General features: G+C 42.3%; 1 protein-coding gene across 1 annotated transcript in view; it reads right to left on the bottom strand.

Annotated features, from left to right (window-relative positions):
* Window positions 1-1,539: 1,539 nt before the first annotated feature.
* The window catches only part of atp5po (ATP synthase peripheral stalk subunit OSCP), a 35,275-nt gene continuing 15,175 nt past the window's right edge, over window positions 1,540-21,639 (bottom strand). The window contains exons 2-7 of the mRNA XM_063050309.1: window positions 20,963-21,013; window positions 18,751-18,861; window positions 6,393-6,522; window positions 4,856-4,968; window positions 3,067-3,153; window positions 1,540-1,784 (exon numbers count right to left, since the gene is read on the bottom strand). Of these exons, the coding sequence (XP_062906379.1) occupies window positions 1,671-1,784; window positions 3,067-3,153; window positions 4,856-4,968; window positions 6,393-6,522; window positions 18,751-18,861; window positions 20,963-21,013 (606 nt within the window). The 3' untranslated portion in view covers window positions 1,540-1,670. The remainder of the gene's footprint in view (window positions 1,785-3,066; window positions 3,154-4,855; window positions 4,969-6,392; window positions 6,523-18,750; window positions 18,862-20,962; window positions 21,014-21,639) is intronic.

Here is a 21,639-nt window from a genome sequence, read left to right as displayed (position 1 = left end):
GGATGGCAGGCAGTGACTAGTGGGGTACCGCAAGGCTCAGTGCTGGGACCCCAGTTGTTTACAATATATATTAATGACTTGGATGAGGGAATTAAATGCAGCATCTCCAAGTTTGCAGATGACACGAAGCTGGGTGGCAGTGTTAGCAGTGAGGAGGATGCTAAGAGGATGCATGGTGACTTGGATAGGTTGGGTGAGTGGGCAAATTCATGGCAGATGCAATTTAATGTGGATAAATGTGAAGTTATCCACTTTGGTGGCAAAAATAGGAAAACAGATTATTATCTGAATGGTGGCCGATTAGGAAAAGGGGAGGTGCAACGAGACCTGGGTGTCATTATACACCAGTCATTGAAAGTGGGCATGCAGGTACAGCAGGCAGTGAAAAAGGCGAATGGTATGCTGGCATTTATAGCGAGAGGATTCGAGTACAGGAGCAGGGACGTACTACTGCAGTTGTACAAGGCCTTGGTGAGACCACACCTGGAGTATTGTGTGCAGTTTTGGTCCCCTAATCTGAGGAAAGACATCTTTGCCATAGAGGGAGTACAAAGAAGGTTCACCAGATTGATTCCTGGGATGGCGGGACTTTCATATGAAGAAAGACTGGATGAATTGGGCTTGTACTCGTTGGAATTTAGAAGATTGGGGGGGATCTGATTGAAACGTATAAGATCCTAAAGGGATTGGACAGGCTAGATGCAGGAAGATTGTTCCCGATGTTGGGGAAGTCCAGAACGAGGGGTCACAGTTTGAGGATAGAGGGGAAGCCTTTTAGGACCGAGATTAGGAAAAACTTCTTCACACAGAGAGTGGTGAATCTGTGGAATTCTCTGCCACAGGAAACTGTTGAGGCCAGTTCATTGGCTATATTTAAGAGGGAGTTAGATATGGCCCCTGTGGCTACGGGGGTCAGGGGGTATGGAGGGAAGGCTGGGGCGGGGTTCTGAGTTGGATGATCAGCCATGATCATAATATATGGCGGTGCAGGCTCGAAGGGCCGAATGGCCTACTCCTGCACCTATTTTCTATGTTTCTAATATCCAAAAAGATTGGTTAACAGCCAGACATTTCATATTCCAAAATCTATGGTACAAAAATAATTCAGTAGGATGGCTGAGGTAAAAAGGTTCCCTACCTTGAAATGAATCACTCTTTCCTTCCTACCGCTTATCTTTCCTCGCATCTAGCTTCACCTATCATCTTCTAGCTTATACTCCTTTCCTTCCCTTCCCACCTTCTTATTCTGGCTTCTTCCCCCTTCATTTCCAGTCCTGATGAAGGGTTTTGGCACAAAATGTCAACTCTTTATTCCTTTCCACAGATGCTGCCCGACCTGCTGAATTTCCTCCAGCATTTTGTGTGTGTGTGTGTGTGTGTGTTACTCAGGATTTCCAGCATCTCCAAAATCTCTTGTGTTAATGAATCACTTCATCAGCTTCCACACTACCATGTTCAGGTTACATAACTGATTAACTATTATTTATTTACCACAAAATAAGCTCTCTATTGTCTTTATTAAATTATTGTAGCCAACTGTTTCAGAGGAAGATTTTTATTAATTCCTTTTAATATCAATGAACGTTCATTACGCACTGATCACTGTGAACACAGTAAAACCGATTTACATTAAACATCTGATAGGAAAGTATCCAGATCACAGAGCATTCCTAGATAGCTTCATTTATTAGTTTGCTGAGTTTCTGAACCTTAGTTTTCGTAGACATATCAACATACTTGTCACCAATGCTAACAATCATTCCACCCAGTATCGAAGGATCAGTCTAGAATAAAAAAAAATGTTAATTTTTCATACAAGATAAAAAGTGTGCTTTTCATATCAAATGCATGTATTTTATCTAGCTTTCTTGAATGCATTGATTTCAATCTAAACCTAGAACCACATAGTTGAAAATTTGCTGTTCACATCTCAGTAAATGACAAAGTGACCAACACACACTACTTTAGCTAATTTAAGCTGGGATAGGAAAGGTGTAGAAGGACACTAACTTATCATAACTCCTGTAGCAGGTCTGTATGTCTATGCATCAATTAAGCAGGAGCTGTAGATTTATGATGTTTTTTATAATTGAATTGTATTAATAGTCAAATCAGCCTTGCACATGAATAACAGTTTAGGCCAATGGAAGCTCAACTCAGGCATCAAGAGGTAGCTAGGACCCGTTGAAGTGCATTTCTACATGCCAACTCCATAAGGAAAATGTAACTGAAGAAAGTAAGTGCAAATCTCCTTTTTGATTTCTCTAATTATCTTTGTTAATGTTTCCTTATTCTATTTTTTGTTCCTTTTCAGGAAAGCATTTTGGAGAATGTCCAGCGATGGTTTACAAGAACGAGTCCAAAATTTACTAAATTCTGTTCTGTCTACCATTTATCTTTCAGGATCTGAGCTTTGTTGATAAGGCTCAAGATTATTGCCGGCTTTATTGCCCTTGAACAGTGTGACTTCCTCGGCCATTTCAGAGGATATTTCTGAAATGCATGGGTGGTCTGGAGACACACAAGGCCAGACCAGAATAGTTCACAGATTTCCTCTCGTGTAAAACATGAGTAAATAAGATTGAGTTTTTACAACTACTTGGTAGTTTTATGGTCCAGTATGAATATAAATGCAAATTATAATTGCATGTAAATTTACCAAACACCATGGTGGCATCTGAACTGGTTTATTACTCAAGGCCTTGGGATTAACAGACTGGTAATTTAATCACTACCATACCACTCCTATAACAAATAAAAGTGTGTTAAATTTTGGCTATGTACTCTACTTTATCAGAATCATCTTATGTCTAGACTTTCCTGTACCCAGTCAGTGTCTCTTTATGTACACTACCTACAAAATTGAAAAGTGGTCTATTACTTAATATGTTACTTTCTTTAATGAAATACAAAGATTTCTCTGTAACATTTAATTTTTTTGGAAAATGAATATTTGGAAATATAATATTTGCTTTAGTTCCCAATTAACGGAATCATTCCCACATCCACAATATCTTAAAACAGCCATAGCAAATTCCATTTGAGTACTTCTGACTTCAGTCTTACCTTGGTCTCTAGCTTAAGGGTTTCACTTTTTTTCAGGAAACCGTTAAGAGCAGCCTTTAGATCTGTAAGATTTGCTTCATCCAGGGGCTACAAGTGAATGAAATGTCTCCATGTCAAATTTCAACCAATAGACATTTGTCAAAGCAGCAATTCATTAGTTGATTAAATTACTAATTATATAATTATTTCATTAGCAGCCTCATTAATCTGTTCTTTGCACTCACACTGTGGAGTGAAAGTATGTGCTAATTCACTTCATGAAAGGTTCTATTGTGCTGCTGCCAGTAACCGCTTCTCCTTTCATCTTATTCTCATTCTTTTCTGGTTTAGTTAAGTCTAAAGCTCTTGCTTAAGCTGTTTTATTAGTATCCCAGTAAATCCATGCTTTGTTTTCACTTAAAGCACTCCACTTATTGTATGGCTAATTCTTTAAACTTGCCTTCTCTGTTGACTTCAAAAAGCCTTTGTGCTTAAGTTTAAAATATTTATCCTCCCTACTGAATGCACTGTTTTGGTAATGGCTTTACATCAGTTTGGCTGTATTCTTTCAGCACAAGCATTTTCAGAATGTCTAATAGTTATTTTTTTCCTCCTTTTCACCAAAAGCCAATGGTTATTAGTTTCCATGGCTTTACTCTCAACCCTCCTACTGCCATTAAAATTCTTGTTTCTTTCCCTAATTTTTAGAAAAATCTCTACAGCCACCTCCAAAAATGGGTTCAGTTTTCTTCCTCGCTCTGCTAATGTCGTTTCACAATATTAACAATATATAACAGCACATATCTTTCATACTCCAGTAAATTGATCTGAAAAAGTTATTTTGATCCAGACATCGGAAAAAGACTGTAAAGAAGATTCAGATTCAAATTAGTTTATTGGCATAGACACCAGGGGGCAATGACATTCCTTGCTCAAGTGCCCCTCACAGAGTAGATTCAGATGCAGAGTTATTTATCACACGTACATTGAAACATACAGTGAAATGCGTCATTTGCGTTAACGATCTATGCACCCAAGAATGTGCAGGGGGCAGCCTGCAAGTGTCGCCACATATTCCAGCATCAGCAATGCACACTCACAACGTTCAGCAGAATGACGCAAGCAACAACAATAGCAGTACAAACAAGCACCTATCCCACCCACCCACTCACCACTCCCAGCTCACAGAGAGACAGGCCTCCATCCTCTGGCTAGGCCACCAGCAGGCCTCCTGTCCTTGGACTCTCAGTAGTAGAAAGAAGCTTCACCATTTTACTTTCATTACAACCTTCAATAATACTGAGACTTTTAAATTCTAAGTATATTGTCATCTAAACCACTACATCTAGATTTACCAAATTGTCTCTTATTAATCTTGCAAGTTGCACTTTCGGCTGGGCGCTTAGCTTTCTCCATTTCAGTATGTTATTTATCGAGATACAGCACGGAATAAGTCAATCCAGCCCTTTGAGCTGCACTGCCCTGCAACCTCTGATTTAACCCTAGCCTAATCATGGGACAACTTAAAATGACCTTTTAACCTACCAACTGGTACAGCTTTGGATTGTGGAAGGTAACTGGAGCACCCGGAGGAAACCCACGCGGTCATGGGGAGAATGTACAAACCCCTTACAGGCAGCAGCGGGAATCGAACCCAAGTCGTAGGTACTGTAAAGTGTTGTACACTATACTGCTGTATTTGTTAGAGTGGCCAATATAAGTTAGAGAAACTGTTCAGTGAATTTGAAGGTTCCTAACCTTTAACCACACATTATTAATACAGCTGCATACAGCAAAGAATTTATTTTACCTGAGCAGTAGTGACTGAGCAGAGAACTTCGCCACGGTGAGCACTCATAATCTTGCTGAAAGCTACAGCAACATCAGGGGTCTGGCGCAATCGTCCATTCTCGGCTAGCAAATCTGAATAAATAAGAGTTCTTTCTTTACTACTTGTATTCTGGAAACCTGGGCAATTATTACATTTGAAACTAAAGATGTCAAGATTTAAACACAGTACTTTGAAAATTATATTCATTGAGAAAACTCCCTAAAACCCTTCTTTATAAACATTTTTCTCTCTTCCCCTGAATTCATGCCACAGTTCGTTGCCAGATAAGTTGCCGGTCATAGTTATAGAACAAGCCCTTCGGCCCATCTAATCTGCCTAGTCACGTCAACTTCCATCTGGATCATGTTTCTCCATACCACTTCCATCCATGTACCTATCCAAATTTCCCTTAAATGTTGAAATTGACCCTGCATCCACCACTTGCGCTGGCAGCTCGTTACATGCTCTCACCAACTTCTGAGTGAAGAAATTTTCCCTCATGTTCCGCTTAAACATTTCACTTTTCAGGTTAATCCTCTAGCTAAAAAAGAATTTCAAATTCCTTCACTGATACTTAAGCCTGTTTGCAATACCATGGTTTTAAAATATTAATTATAATTAACAAGGAGTATCAGTTACTTACTACATAAATATTGCAGTTAAGCAACAATACATGGTTTTGTTTTAATTGGGAGTTATTGGAAGACAAACACTAAAGTATTCACATGCTAACCTACCAGATTTAATTTACTCCGTTTTTATCAGTCAAATAAAAAAGTACTTTAGCTTTGTTTTCTTGGTGCCAGAGAAAAGGCAGACAAAATCTGTGATAGTAAAATTATAGAAAACAATTTGAGTTATTGTGTCTTCCAAAGGAAAATTGAATAAATACTGAAAGCAGAGAAAAATTGTAGGTTAAGAGATTAATTAAAGCACCATAAATTAGTTTCCGATTGGTTTAAGGCCAGTTCAGAAACAAACAGCCGAATAGCCCCTGTGCTTCAGGACCATTAGATGGGTTTATTGTGGAATATTTCAGATTGCTGGATTGCTCTGAGGCCTTCTGCAAGACAAGTATCAAGATATCTGGAACTATTTCAGTTCTTTTTGACTTTTGACTACTGTTTTAATGCAGCAAAAAAAATTGAATACATTCACAGTAATGTTCTGACTATCTCACTGATTAACACCTAATTTTGTCAAGATGACGCTTTAAGTTTGCATTCAGCTTGGATACATGACTGTTTTCAGTTTTGCCTCATGAATAAAAATACTAACATGATGAAGTGCAAGTACTACTTTCCAGTAAACATTTCTGAATACATAGAACTATCATCACTCTGAAATGTACGCTGCCATTTTTGTACTTTTAAATTCATTAATGAAGTATAATTAGGTTACTAAGCTCCTAATTAATGACTTCTTTTATTTGCGTATGCTGCTCTTGCAGTGTTGATATGCATTCCTGAAAATATCAGCAAAAATCATTATTATTAGATAACCATACTGCACTTACTGATAAAGTTGATCATAATCGGGGAAACTTTCTGCTTTGTCAAGACATCGTTGACAGTTTTTTGCTTGATATTGCGCTTGATATGGGGATTGGTGAGCACTCCATAGAACTTGGGGTCTTTCATTATTGACTGGAAGGGAAGAAGGAGATAACCTTTAATGGAAATACAGCACACTTCTGGGAATGTTTAAATCAACTGTCAGCATACAAACCAAAACATATATGTGATCCTGAGTATTAAACCAGTGTTTTAAGAGTCATAGAAAAATAGAAAACCTACAGAGCAATACTGGGCTTTCAGCCCACAAAGCTGTGCCAAACATATCCTGACCTTAGAACTACCTAGGCTTACCCATAGTCCTCTATTTTTCTAAGCTTTACGTACCTATCCAGGAGTCTCTTAAAAGACCCTATCGTTTCCACTTCCACCACCGCCGCCGGCAGCCCATTCCACGCACTCACCACTCTCTGTATAAAAAACTTATCCCTGACATCACTGTACCTACTTCCAAGCACCTTTAAATTATGCCCTTTCATGCTAGCCCATTTCAGCCCTGGGAAAAAGACCCTGACTATCCACAGGATCAATGCCTCTCATATCAGGCCACCTCTCATTGTCCGTTGCTCCAAGGAGAAAAGGCCGAGTTCACTCAACCTATTCTCATAAGGCATGCTCCCCAATCCAGGCAACATCCTTGTAAATCTCCTCTACACCCTTTCTATGGTTTCCACGTCCTTACTGTAGTGAGGTGACCAGAACTGAGCACAGTACTCCAAGTGGGGACTGAACAGGGTCCTATATAACTGCAACATTACCTCTCGGCTCCTAGACTCAATCCCACTGTAGCCTTACCATTAATGTTATATTCTGCCATCATGCTTGACCTACCAAAATGAACCACCTCACACTTATCCGGGTTGAACTCCACCTGCCACTTCTCAGCCCAGTTTTGCATCCTAACAATGGCCCGCTGTAACCTCTGACAGCTCTCCACATGATCCCCAACACCCCAAGCCTTTGTGCCATTAGCAAATTTACTAACCCACCCCTCCACTTCCACATCTAGGTCATTTATAAAAATCATAGAGTAGGGGTCCCAGAACAGATCCCTGGGGCACACCACTGGTCGCCGACCTCCATGCAGAATATGACCCATCTACAACCACACTTTGCCTTCTGTGGGCAAGCCAGTTCCGGATCCACAAGGCAATGTCCCCTTGAATTCCATGCCTCCTTACTTTCTCAATGGGCCTTGCATGGGGTACCTTATAAAATGCCTTGCTGAAATCCATATACACTACACCTACGGCTCTACCTTCATCAATGTGTTTAGTCACATCCTCAAAAAATTCAGTCAGGCTTGGAAGGCATGACCTGCCTTTGACAAGGCCATACTGACTATTCCTAATCATGTTATGCCTCTCCAAATGTTCATAAATCCTGCCTCTCAGGATCTTTTCCATTAACTTACTAACCACTGAAGTAAGACTCACTGGCCTATAATTTCCTGGGCTATCTCTACTCCCTTTCTTGAATAAGGGAACATCTGCAACCCTCCAATCCTCCGGAACCTTTTCCATCCTCATTGATGATGCAAAGATTATCGCCAGAGGCTCAGCAATCTCCTCCCTCACTTCCCACAGTAGCCTGGGGTACATCCCATCCGGTCCCAGTGACCTATCCATCTTGATGCTTTCCAAAAGCTCCAGCACATCCTCTTCCTTAATATCTACATGCTCAAGTTTTTCAGTCCGCTGCAAGTCATCCCTACAATTGCCAAGATCCTTTTCTGTAGTGAAAACTGAAGCAAAGTATTCATTAAGTACCTCTGCTTTCTCCTCTGGTTTCATACACACTTTTCCACTGTCACATTTGATTGGTCCTATTCTCGCACGTCTTATCCTCTTGCTCTTCACATACTTGTAGAATGCCTTGGGGTTTTTCTTAATCCTGTCCGCCAAGGCCTTCTCATGGCCCCTTCTGGCTCTCCTAATTTCACTCTTAAGCTCCTTCCTGCTCGCCTTATAATCTTCTAGATCTCTATCATTACCTAGTTTTTTGAACCATTCATAAGCTCTTCTTTTCTTCTTGACTCGATTTACAACAGTCTTTGTACACCACGGTTTCTGTAACCTACCATCCTTTCCCTGTCTCATTGAAACATACCTATGCAGAACCCCACGCAAATATCCCCTGAACATTTGCCACATTTCTTCCATACGTTTCTCTGAGATCATGCTTCCAATTTACGCTTCCAAGTTCCTGTCTGATAGCCTCATATTTCCCCTTACTCCAATTAAATGTTTCCCTAACTTGTCTGTTCCTATCCCTCTCCAATGCTATGGTAAAGGAGATAGAATTGTGATCACTATCTCCAAAATGCTCTCTCACTGACAGACCTGACACCTGACCAGGTTCATTTCCCAATACCAGATCAAGTACAGCCTCTCCTCTTGTATGCTCATCTACAATGTGTGTCAAGCAACCTTCCTGAACACACCTAACAAACTCCACCTCGTCTAAACCCCTCACTCTAGGGAGATGCCAATCAATATTTGGGAAATTAAAATCTCCCACCACGACAACCCTGTTATTATTATACCTTTGCAGTATCTGTCTCCCTATCTGCTCCTCGATGTCCCTGTTACTATTAGGTGGTCCATAAAAAACACCCAGTAGAATTATTGACCCCTTCCTATTCCTAACCTCCACCCACAGAGACTCCGTAGACAACCCCTCCATGACGTCCTCCTTTTCTGCAGCCGTGATACTATCCCTGATCAACAGTGCCACACCCCCACCTTTTTTGCCTCCCTCCCTGTCCTTTCTGAAACATCTAAAGCCTGGCACTTGAAGTAGCCATTCCTGCCCCTGCACCATCCAGGTCTCTGTAATGGCTACAACATCATAGCTCCAAGTGCTGATCCACTCTCTAAGCTCATCCGCTTTGTTCATAATACTCCTCGCATTAAAATAGACACATGTCAAATCATCAGTCTGACCACGTCCCTTCTCTATCACTTGCCTATCCTCCCTTTCGCACGGTCTCCAAGCTTTCTCTATTTGTGAGCCAACCTCCATTTCCTCTGTCACTTCAGTTCGGTTGCCACCTCCCAGCAATTCTGGTTTAAACTCTCCCCAACAGCCTTTGCAAACCTCCCCGCCAGGATATTGGTCCCCCGGGATTCAAGTGCAACCTGTCTTTTTTGTACAGGTCACACCTGCCCCAGAAGAGGTCCCAATGATCCAGAAATATGAATCCCTGCCCCCTGCTCCAATCCCTCAGCCAAGCATTTATCCTCCACCTCATTCTATTCCTATACTCACTGTCATGTGGCACAGGCAGCAATCCTGCAATTACTACCTTTGTGGTCCTGTTTCTCAACTTCCTTCCTAACTCCCTGTAGTCTGCTTTCAAGACCTCCTCCCTTTTCCTACCTATGTTGTTGGTACCAATATGTACCATGACCTCTGGCTGTTCTCCTTCCCACTTCAAGATATCATCGATGCAATCAGAAACATCCTGGAACCTGGCACCTGGGAGGCAAACTACCATCCGTGTTTCTTTGCTGCGTCCACAGAATCGCCTGTCTGATCCCCTAACTTAGAGACCCTGTCACTGCTGCCATCCTCTTCCTTTCCCTACCCTTCTGAGCCACAGGGCCAGACTCTGTGCCAGAGGTGAGACCACTGTTTCTTCCCCCAGGTAGGCCGTCTGCCCCCCCAACAGTACTCAAGCAGGAGTACTTATTGTTAAGGGGGACAGCCATTGTGGTACTCTTTAGCATCTGCCTCTTGCCCTTCCTTCTCCTGTTACCCAATTATCTGTCTCCCCAGGCCCCAGTGTGACTACCTGCCTATAGCTCCTCTCTATCACCTCCTCACTCTCCCTGACCAGACGAAGGTCATCGAGCTGCATCTCCAGTTCCCTAATGCAGTCCCTAAGGAGCTGCAGCTCGACGCACCTGGTGCAGATGTGGCCGTCCAGGAGGCTGGGAGTCTCCAGGACCTCCCACATCTGACACCGAGCACAGAAAACCAGCCTCACACACATACTTTCTGTCTGTATTCTGCACAGATAACCTACCTTACCTCGACCCTTTATCGCTGAAGCATATAAATCTGTCTTCTTTTTAAACTCCTCTCGCTAGTCAAACTATGAAAAAGCAAACCTGTTATTCTGATCAAAGCCATGGTCCTGTGGAATATTCAAGTTAAAAAAATCTAAGCTACTGTTATCAATTCTTGCTATAATAAAAGTAGGGCACTTAGTTTCAAACAGGACCAATAAAAGTAAATAAAATAATGTGAAAACAAACAAAGTTAAACATTTCTCATTGCTAATAATTTGTAGGTAATTAACTCCCCTCACAAGCCAACTATGGTTCTCATGTCACTAACTGCTTCGTGACAGAAGAGATGCTTAGTCATTTCCTTAAGTCGGCAGAAATGGGGTGGGGGGGAGAACACAGTTACAAAACTATTGACTTAAATTAATTAATTAACCCTTAACTGTAGGAATAACTTTTCATCAAGAATGGTCCATTCCTTTGCCCTGGCTGGATCTTTGGGAGTACTAAAAGAGGAAGTCAACTTGTTTTGAAAAATCAAAATTCTCTGAACTCTGGACAAGTCCTGGCGGATTGGAAGAAGTTGAATGTCACACCACTATTTAAAAAAGGATGTAGGTAAAAGGCAGGTAACTATAGGCAATTGGCTTAATGTCTGTAAAGGTGCTTGAATCTATATTTAGCAAAAAAATAGTGAGATATCTGAAACTACTGGCCATCTTTGACCCTGTCATAAAAGAACAGTTCACTCATTTGGAAAGTCATCCTGGATCCACATCTTATCTTTCACCGGGTGTCCAGAATGAATTCATCCACATGATGGCATCCACTGTTCACCAGAGTTTACTGAGAAGCATTCGTAAAGCCAAGTACTATGAGCTCATGTTCGACTCGACTCCTGATCAGGCACACCGTGAGCAGATGTCAGAAGTAGTGAGGTATGTGGAAATTGATTTTGAGAGTCCTTCCTTGGTTTTATCCAGATAAGCCAGAAGGATGGCGAGAGCTTGGTTGAAGACATCTTGAAACAGCTAGAGAAGGACAAAATAGAGTTACAAGTTTGTTGGTCACAGTGCTATGACAACTCTGCTGTGATGGCTGGATACAGAAGTGGTGTTCATCAAAGAATAAGTGAGAAAAATAACCAGTGTTTGTGAATTGCAACAATCACTCACTCAACTTGGTGGGTGTACATGCAGCCAAGCAGGATACAATGATGGTCACGTTTTTTGGAACCATCGAAGCTCTCTACATGTTTTGCTCTCACTCAGCACAGCGCTGGGAAAAGCTCAAAAACGCCGTGCCTGTGGTTGTTAAATCGGAGTCCGAAACCAGGTGGAGTGCAAGGACAGAAGCAGTGAAGCCCGTCAACAAGTACCTTGAGGAGATACTTCAAGTTCTCCAGGACATGATATACAATGAAAACAAGACCAGAGAAACTTGTTGAGTTATGATATGCTCCAGCACATCCTCTTCCTTAATATCTACATGCTCAAGTTTTTCAGTCCGCTGCAAGTCATCCCTACAATTGCCAAGATCCTTTTCTGTAGTGAAAACTGAAGCAAAGTATTCATTAAGTACCTCTGCTTTCTCCTCTGGTTTCATACACACTTTTCCACTGTCACATTTGATTGGTCCTATTCTCGCACGTCTTATCCTCTTGCTCTTCACATACTTGTAGAATGCCTTGGGGTTTTTCTTAATCCTGTCCGCCAAGGCCTTCTCATGGCCCCTTCTGGCTCTCCTAATTTCACTCTTAAGCTCCTTCCTGCTCGCCTTATAATCTTCTAGATCTCTATCATTACCTAGTTTTTTGAACCATTCATAAGCTCTTCTTTTCTTCTTGACTCGATTTACAACAGTCTTTGTACACCACGGTTTCTGTAACCTACCATCCTTTCCCTGTCTCATTGAAACATACCTATGCAGAACCCCACGCAAATATCCCCTGAACATTTGCCACATTTCTTCCATACGTTTCTCTGAGATCATGCTTCCAATTTACGCTTCCAAGTTCCTGTCTGATAGCCTCATATTTCCCCTTACTCCAATTAAATGTTTCCCTAACTTGTCTGTTCCTATCCCTCTCCAATGCTATGGTAAAGGAGATAGAATTGTGATCACTATCTCCAAAATGCTCTCTCACTGACAGACCTGACACCTGACCAGGTTCATTTCCCAATACCAGATCAAGTACAGCCTCTCCTCTTGTATGCTCATCTACAATGTGTGTCAAGCAACCTTCCTGAACACACCTAACAAACTCCACCTCGTCTAAACCCCTCACTCTAGGGAGATGCCAATCAATATTTGGGAAATTAAAATCTCCCACCACGACAACCCTGTTATTATTATACCTTTGCAGTATCTGTCTCCCTATCTGCTCCTCGATGTCCCTGTTACTATTAGGTGGTCCATAAAAAACACCCAGTAGAATTATTGACCCCTTCCTATTCCTAACCTCCACCCACAGAGACTCCGTAGACAACCCCTCCATGACGTCCTCCTTTTCTGCAGCCGTGATACTATCCCTGATCAACAGTGCCACACCCCCACCTTTTTTGCCTCCCTCCCTGTCCTTTCTGAAACATCTAAAGCCTGGCACTTGAAGTAGCCATTCCTGCCCCTGCACCATCCAGGTCTCTGTAATGGCTACAACATCATAGCTCCAAGTGCTGATCCACTCTCTAAGCTCATCCGCTTTGTTCATAATACTCCTCGCATTAAAATAGACACATGTCAAATCATCAGTCTGACCACGTCCCTTCTCTATCACTTGCCTATCCTCCCTTTCGCACGGTCTCCAAGCTTTCTCTATTTGTGAGCCAACCTCCATTTCCTCTGTCACTTCAGTTCGGTTGCCACCTCCCAGCAATTCTGGTTTAAACTCTCCCCAACAGCCTTTGCAAACCTCCCCGCCAGGATATTGGTCCCCCGGGATTCAAGTGCAACCTGTCTTTTTTGTACAGGTCACACCTGCCCCAGAAGAGGTCCCAATGATCCAGAAATATGAATCCCTGCCCCCTGCTCCAATCCCTCAGCCAAGCATTTATCCTCCACCTCATTCTATTCCTATACTCACTGTCATGTGGCACAGGCAGCAATCCTGCAATTACTACCTTTGTGGTCCTGTTTCTCAACTTCCTTCCTAACTCCCTGTAGTCTGCTTTCAAGACCTCCTCCCTTTTCCTACCTATGTTGTTGGTACCAATATGTACCATGACCTCTGGCTGTTCTCCTTCCCACTTCAAGATATCATCGATGCAATCAGAAACATCCTGGAACCTGGCACCTGGGAGGCAAACTACCATCCGTGTTTCTTTGCTGCGTCCACAGAATCGCCTGTCTGATCCCCTAACTTAGAGACCCTGTCACTGCTGCCATCCTCTTCCTTTCCCTACCCTTCTGAGCCACAGGGCCAGACTCTGTGCCAGAGGTGAGACCACTGTTTCTTCCCCCAGGTAGGCCGTCTGCCCCCCCAACAGTACTCAAGCAGGAGTACTTATTGTTAAGGGGGACAGCCATTGTGGTACTCTTTAGCATCTGCCTCTTGCCCTTCCTTCTCCTGTTACCCAATTATCTGTCTCCCCAGGCCCCAGTGTGACTACCTGCCTATAGCTCCTCTCTATCACCTCCTCACTCTCCCTGACCAGACGAAGGTCATCGAGCTGCATCTCCAGTTCCCTAATGCAGTCCCTAAGGAGCTGCAGCTCGACGCACCTGGTGCAGATGTGGCCGTCCAGGAGGCTGGGAGTCTCCAGGACCTCCCACATCTGACACCGAGCACAGAAAACCAGCCTCACACACATACTTTCTGTCTGTATTCTGCACAGATAACCTACCTTACCTCGACCCTTTATCGCTGAAGCATATAAATCTGTCTTCTTTTTAAACTCCTCTCGCTAGTCAAACTATGAAAAAGCAAACCTGTTATTCTGATCAAAGCCATGGTCCTGTGGAATATTCAAGTTAAAAAAATCTAAGCTACTGTTATCAATTCTTGCTATAATAAAAGTAGGGCACTTAGTTTCAAACAGGACCAATAAAAGTAAATAAAATAATGTGAAAACAAACAAAGTTAAACATTTCTCATTGCTAATAATTTGTAGGTAATTAACTCCCCTCACAAGCCAACTATGGTTCTCATGTCACTAACTGCTTCGTGACAGAAGAGATGCTTAGTCATTTCCTTAAGTCGGCAGAAATGGGGTGGGGGGGAGAACACAGTTACAAAACTATTGACTTAAATTAATTAATTAACCCTTAACTGTAGGAATAACTTTTCATCAAGAATGGTCCATTCCTTTGCCCTGGCTGGATCTTTGGGAGTACTAAAAGAGGAAGTCAACTTGTTTTGAAAAATCAAAATTCTCTGAACTCTGGACAAGTCCTGGCGGATTGGAAGAAGTTGAATGTCACACCACTATTTAAAAAAGGATGTAGGTAAAAGGCAGGTAACTATAGGCAATTGGCTTAATGTCTGTAAAGGTGCTTGAATCTATATTTAGCAAAAAAATAGTGAGATATCTGAAACTACTGGCCATCTTTGACCCTGTCATAAAAGAACAGTTCACTCATTTGGAAAGTCATCCTGGATCCACATCTTATCTTTCACCGGGTGTCCAGAATGAATTCATCCACATGATGGCATCCACTGTTCACCAGAGTTTACTGAGAAGCATTCGTAAAGCCAAGTACTATGAGCTCATGTTCGACTCGACTCCTGATCAGGCACACCGTGAGCAGATGTCAGAAGTAGTGAGGTATGTGGAAATTGATTTTGAGAGTCCTTCCTTGGTTTTATCCAGATAAGCCAGAAGGATGGCGAGAGCTTGGTTGAAGACATCTTGAAACAGCTAGAGAAGGACAAAATAGAGTTACAAGTTTGTTGGTCACAGTGCTATGACAACTCTGCTGTGATGGCTGGATACAGAAGTGGTGTTCATCAAAGAATAAGTGAGAAAAATAACCAGTGTTTGTGAATTGCAACAATCACTCACTCAACTTGGTGGGTGTACATGCAGCCAAGCAGGATACAATGATGGTCACGTTTTTTGGAACCATCGAAGCTCTCTACATGTTTTGCTCTCACTCAGCACAGCGCTGGGAAAAGCTCAAAAACGCCGTGCCTGTGGTTGTTAAATCGGAGTCCGAAACCAGGTGGAGTGCAAGGACAGAAGCAGTGAAGCCCGTCAACAAGTACCTTGAGGAGATACTTCAAGTTCTCCAGGACATGATATACAATGAAAACAAGACCAGAGAAACTTGTTGAGTTATGATTTTCTGATTTTGCTAGGATTTTGGAACAAAGTACTCATTCACACTGACCGTATTCAAAAGAGGCTGCGGGATCCTAGCATGAACTTCCACAATGCTGCCCAGGATTTGAAAGCCCTCTATCGAGATCATTTCTATGATGAACGAGAAGTGTTGGTCAGTGAGTCACTGGAAGAAGGAGTCGGACTCTGTCAAGAATGGAATATTGAAGTTGAAAGACGTCAGAGACGAAAGAAACAAATGGCGGATGAGAACTCGAAAGATGCTGGGTTAACAGCTAAGGAGGAAATGGAAAGAGCCATGAAGGGAACACTCGACTGTCTTCACAGAGAAATGGACGAAAGATTCGCTCGTTTGCATGACACTGATGCCAAGTTTGGGTTCTTTCTCGATGTCGAGGGACTGTGTTACGGCACCCACAGTAACCACCTAAAGAAGTGCGAAAATTTGGGCGAATTGTACAGCTCTGATGTTGATGGACAGCAGCTATATGAAGAAATTTTGAATTGCAGAATGTTACTATCAAGGCGGGTCAACATGAAAATATCAAGACCTGAAGAGCTTCTTGAGTTTATTGTTCAGTATGGAGATGAGAGCGTCTTCCCCAATTTTCGCATTGTTGTTCAGATAATGCTATCGCAGTTTCCATCACCAGCTGTGAGAGATCGTTCAGCAAGTTAAAACTAATACTTTCATATTTGAGAGCCTCCATGGGTCAAGGCAGACTCTGTGATCTTGCTCTGCTGAGTGTAGAAAGAGAAGAAACTGAATAAACTGACTTTGATCACATCATAGACCAAGTTGCATCAGTGAAAGCAAAGAAGGTGCAGTTATAATTTTCATGTAGTGCTATAATTTGTTAATTAAAAGATTAACGAGCTTGACTTGTATGTTTGAGCTGATATTATGGTAAAGTTATCTATAAGATGGGTGTCAGATGTTTGGACAGGGGCACAATTTCAGTGCTTGCCATAGGCGCTATTTTCCGTAGATATCCCCCTGCTCTACTATATGCCTTCTTATGTTACTTTTATGTTGGCTTTGACTTCTCTTGTTAGCCACAGTTGGTAGAATCCCAGATGGAGATGAGAGGATGTACAGGAGCGAGGTACACCAACTAGTGGAGTGGTGTCGCAGCAACTACCTGGCACTCAATGTCAATAAGACAAAAGACCTGAATGTGGACTTCAGGAAGGGTAAGACGAAGGAACACATACCAGTCCTCATAGAGGGATCAGAAGTGGAGAGCGTGACCAGTTTCAAGCTCCTGGGTGCCAAGATCTCTGAGGACCTAAACCTAACCTGGTCCCAACATATCGATACAGTTATAAAGAAAGCAAGACAGCGACTACATTGAGAGCTTGAAGAGATTTGGTATGTCAACAAAAATGTCTACAGACGTACCGTGGAGAGCATTCTGACATATCACTGTCTGGTATTGCGGGGGGGGGAGGCTTCTGCACAGGATCGAAAGCAGCAGCGATAGTTTGTTTAAACGCAGTAAGAATGAGTGAGAGAAGCATCTGGATAATGTTTCGATATCTATTTTTCATATCATGAAGAATCAGAATCGGGTTTATTATCACTGGCATGTGACGTGAAATTTGTTAGCTTAGCAGCAGCAGTTCAATGCAATACATAATCTAGCAGAGAGAGAAAATACATAAAACATAATAATAATAAATAACAAATAAATCAATTTTGTATATTGAACGGATTTTAAAAAATATGCAAAAACAGAAATACTGTATATTAGAAAATGTGAGGTAGTGTCCAAAGCTTCAATGTCCATTTAGGAATCAGACGTCAGAGGGGAAGAAGCTGTTCCTGAATCGCTGAGTGTGTGTCTTCAGGCTTCTGTACCTCCTACCTGATGGTAACAGTGAGAAAAGGGCATGCCCTGGGTGCTGGAGGTCCTTAACAATGGATGCTGCCTTTCTGAGACATCGCTCCCTAAAGATGTCCTGGCTAGTACCCACGATGGAGCTGACTAGGTTTACAACCTTCTGCAGTTCCTGTGCAGTAGCCCCTCCATACCAGACAGTGATGCAGCCGGTCAGAATGCTCTCCATGGTACAACTATAGAAGTTTTTGAGTGTATTTGTTGACATACCAAATCTCTTCAAACTCCTTATAAAGTATAGCTGCTGTCTTGCCTTCTTTATAACTACATTGATATGTTGGGACCAGGTTAGATCTCAGAGATCTTGACATCGAGGAACGTGAAGCTGCTCACTCTTTCTATTTCTGATCCCTCTATGAGGATTGGTATGTGTTCCTTCATCTTACCCTTCCTGAAGCCCACAATCAGCTCTTTCGTCTTACTGATGTTGAGTGCCAGGTTGTTGCTGCAGCACCACTCCACTAGTTGGCATATCTCACTCCTGTACGCCCCCTCGTCACCACCTGAGATTCTACCAACAATGGTTCAGCAAATTTATAAATGGTATTTGAGCTATGCCTAGCCTCACAGTCTTGTGTATGCAGAGGGTAGAGCAGTGGGCTAAGCACACACCCCTGAGGTGTGCCAATGTCGATCGTCAGCGAGGAGGATATGTTATCACCAATCTGCACAGACTGTGGTCTTCTGGTTAAGAAGTCGAGGATCCAATTGCAGAGGGAGGTACAGAGGCCTAGGCTCTGCAACTTCTCAATCAGGATTGTGGGAATGATGGTATTAAATGCTGAGCTATAGTTGATGAACAGCATCCTGACGTAGGTGTTTGAGTTGTTTGGGTGGTCTAAGGCCATGTGGAGAGCCATTTCAGATTGCGTCTGCCGTTGAACTATTGTGGCGATAGGCAAATTGCAATGGGTCCAGGTCCTCGCTGAGGCAAGAGTTCAGTCTAGTCATAACCAGCCTCTCAAAGCATTTCATCACTGTTGATGTGAGTGCTACAAAACCGTTTTTCTTTAATCATCTTGAATTTTAAAAATTATATTCAAGCCTCCAACTTTAAGTACATTTTTCTTTCACTGAATACAAATGCTATGGAGAATATCCACTTACGTTAATCTTCTGTAGTTCCTGCTCTACTTGGTCCAGTTTCTTCTGTTTGCTGGCAGCTGAGTACAAAGCTGTGGCATATCTGCCTTCAACTCCGTAGACTTGAATAGGCGGCTGGGTGCAAAAACAATAACTATTAATTGCAAACATGAGAAAGTCTGCAGATGGTAGAAATCCAAAGCAACACACACAAAATGCTGGAGGAACTTAGCAGGTCTGGCAACATCTACGGAAAAGAGTAAACAGTTGGTGTTTCAGGCAGAGACCCTTCTCCAGGACTGGAAAGGGAGAAGATGTCAGAATAAAAAGGTGGGAGGAAGGTGAAAGAGGCTGGCTGGAAGATGATAGATGAAGCCAGGTGGGTGGGAAAGGTCAAGGGCAAGAGAAGAAAGAATTTGATAGGAGAGTGGACAGTAGGAGAAAGTAGGAGGGGACCTGGGGGAAGTAATAGGCAGGTGAGAAGAAGAGATAGGTTAGAGTGGGAATAGAGGAAGGGGAAGTGGGGTAAATTTGTTCACTGGAAAGAGAATTCAATATTCATGCCACCAGGTTGGAGGGTACCTCGATAGAATACCTCCACAAGGTTGGGGGTGATGCATCAGCATGGTTAACTAATAGAAAGTAGAGAGTTGGATGCATGGGTGTTACTCCGGTTGGAAATCAGTGGTGAGCAGTGTGCCACAGGGGTCGGTGCTGGGCCTGCAACTGTTCACGATATACATTAACAATCTGGAAGAGAGGACCGAGTGTAGTGTATCTAAGTTTGCTGATGGTACTAAACTGAGTGGAAAAACAAATTACGCAGAAGATACTGAGAGTCTGCAGAGAGATATAGATAGGTTAAGTGAGCAGGCAAGGGTTTGGCAGATGGAATACAACGTTGGTAAATGCGAGGTAATCCACTTTGGAAGGAAAAATGGAAAGGCAGATTATTACCTAAATGGTAAAATATTGCAGTATGCTGCTGTGCAGAAGGACCTGGGAGTACTTGTGCAAGAATCACAAAGTGTTGGTTTGCAGGTGGAACAGGCTATCAAGAAGGCAAATGGGATGTTGGCATTCATTGCCAGAGGGATTGAATTTAAGAGCAGAGAGGTCATGCTGCAACTGTACAGGGTACTGGTGAGGCCACATCTGGAATATTGCGGGCAGTACGGGTTTCCTTACTTGTGGAAGGATATAGTAGCTTTGGAGGCGGTGCAGAGGAGGTTCACCAGGTTGTTTCGAGAGATGAGGGGGTTAGACTATGAGGAGAGATTGAGTCGTCTGGAATTCAGAAGAACGAGAGATCTTATGGAACTGCTTTTCCCAGAGGGTGGGGAATCTATGGAATTCTCTGCCCAATAAATCAGTAGAGGTTACCTCAGTAAATATATTTAAGACAAGGTTGGATAGATTTTTACATAGTAGGGGAATTAAGGGCTATGAGGAAATGGCAGGTTGGTGGAGATGAGTCCATGGCCAGATCAGCCATGATCTTATTGAATGGCAGAGCAGGCTCAATGGGACAGATGGCCTACTCCTGCTCCTATTTCTTATGTTCTTAATATAAGGTGTTAAATTCCTCCATCCTGAGGGTGGCCTCATCTTGACACAGGAGGGGGCCATGGATCAACATGTCAGAAAAGAATTCTCAACCCAAACTCATAGTAAAGACCATAAGACATAAGAAGCAGAATTAGGCCATTCAGTCCATCATAGCCAGAGCAAAGAATTAAGAGCTGAACTCTTATATTACATACACAAATAAATGTTGGCTAGTGTGATTTTAGGTATGGTATTCTTTACTATTTATTCATTCAAATGGCCTGTTCATCATTAATTGCCTCTGCAATAAGCATCTTGTAAGGCCACTGCAACAGGCAATTAAGAGTTAATTGTATTACTGTCGTCAGAAGTCACATAATAGTGAGATTGGAATCATAGTAGGAACCAACTATGGCATTTTCACAGAAGATGAAGGCTGCATCATTAGCTTCAAAAGCAGTCTACAAAAACAAGTGTTTCCTGCATTTAGATCAATGGGTGGGAAATCTCATATGTGGTTAGAATAAGATTGAAATATATCAGTTCTCTAAAAGAGAAATATTCGAAGGCAATCTGTACTTCAATTTATGGAAGGAAGACAATATTATGACAGCAATGGAACTGTTTAATTCAGCCCTTACAAAGAAGCATTTATAGTGACTTGACCAAAGTTTAAAAGTTTTCATACCATAACCAGCTTGCTTGCTGGGTTGGCCACCGAGGTGCTGAGGTAACGAACCTAAAAAACATTAAGAGAAACATATATCAGTTTTAGTTTATACTTATTGATTTGTATTGTGTAGATGCATATCGACGACTGAAAAAAAAAACTGCATGTAATGTGAAATACCGAGGCAGATCAAAGATGAGGATAAATCACTTATGGTCAAACTGGGGAGAGTGCCAAAAAGTCACGAGGACATTGGTTGGATTAGAGGGCTTGAGTTATAAGAAGGTATTGGATCAGTTGAGTCTGTTTTCCCTGGAGCAAAGAAGGCTGAGAGGTGACATAATAGAGGTATATATGCATTAAGAGAGGCAGATAGCTGGTGCCCCTTTCCCAAATTAGTGGTGTCCAAAACTACAGTGTAGTCTTGGAGAGGGAGAAGGTTTAAAGGGGATCCAACTAGTTTTTTTTTCCACACATAGTGGTTGGTAATTGGAATGAGTTTTCAGAGGTGGTGGTAGAGGCAGCAAAAATAACACTTCAGAGGCATCTTGACAAATACTTGATTGAATGAGCAGCTCATGGAACTAATGCAGGCAAGTGGGATTAATATATCTAGGCAGGATGGGTGGCAAAGGGCCTGTTTCTATGCTATAGAACTTTATCACTCCACTGTGTCAATGCCATTTCATCTCAGT

Source organism: Mobula hypostoma, chromosome 6 (assembly GCF_963921235.1).
Source record: "Mobula hypostoma chromosome 6, sMobHyp1.1, whole genome shotgun sequence".
NCBI lineage: Eukaryota > Metazoa > Chordata > Chondrichthyes > Myliobatiformes > Myliobatidae > Mobula > Mobula hypostoma.
This window is presented reverse-complemented; position numbering and strand designations above follow the sequence as displayed.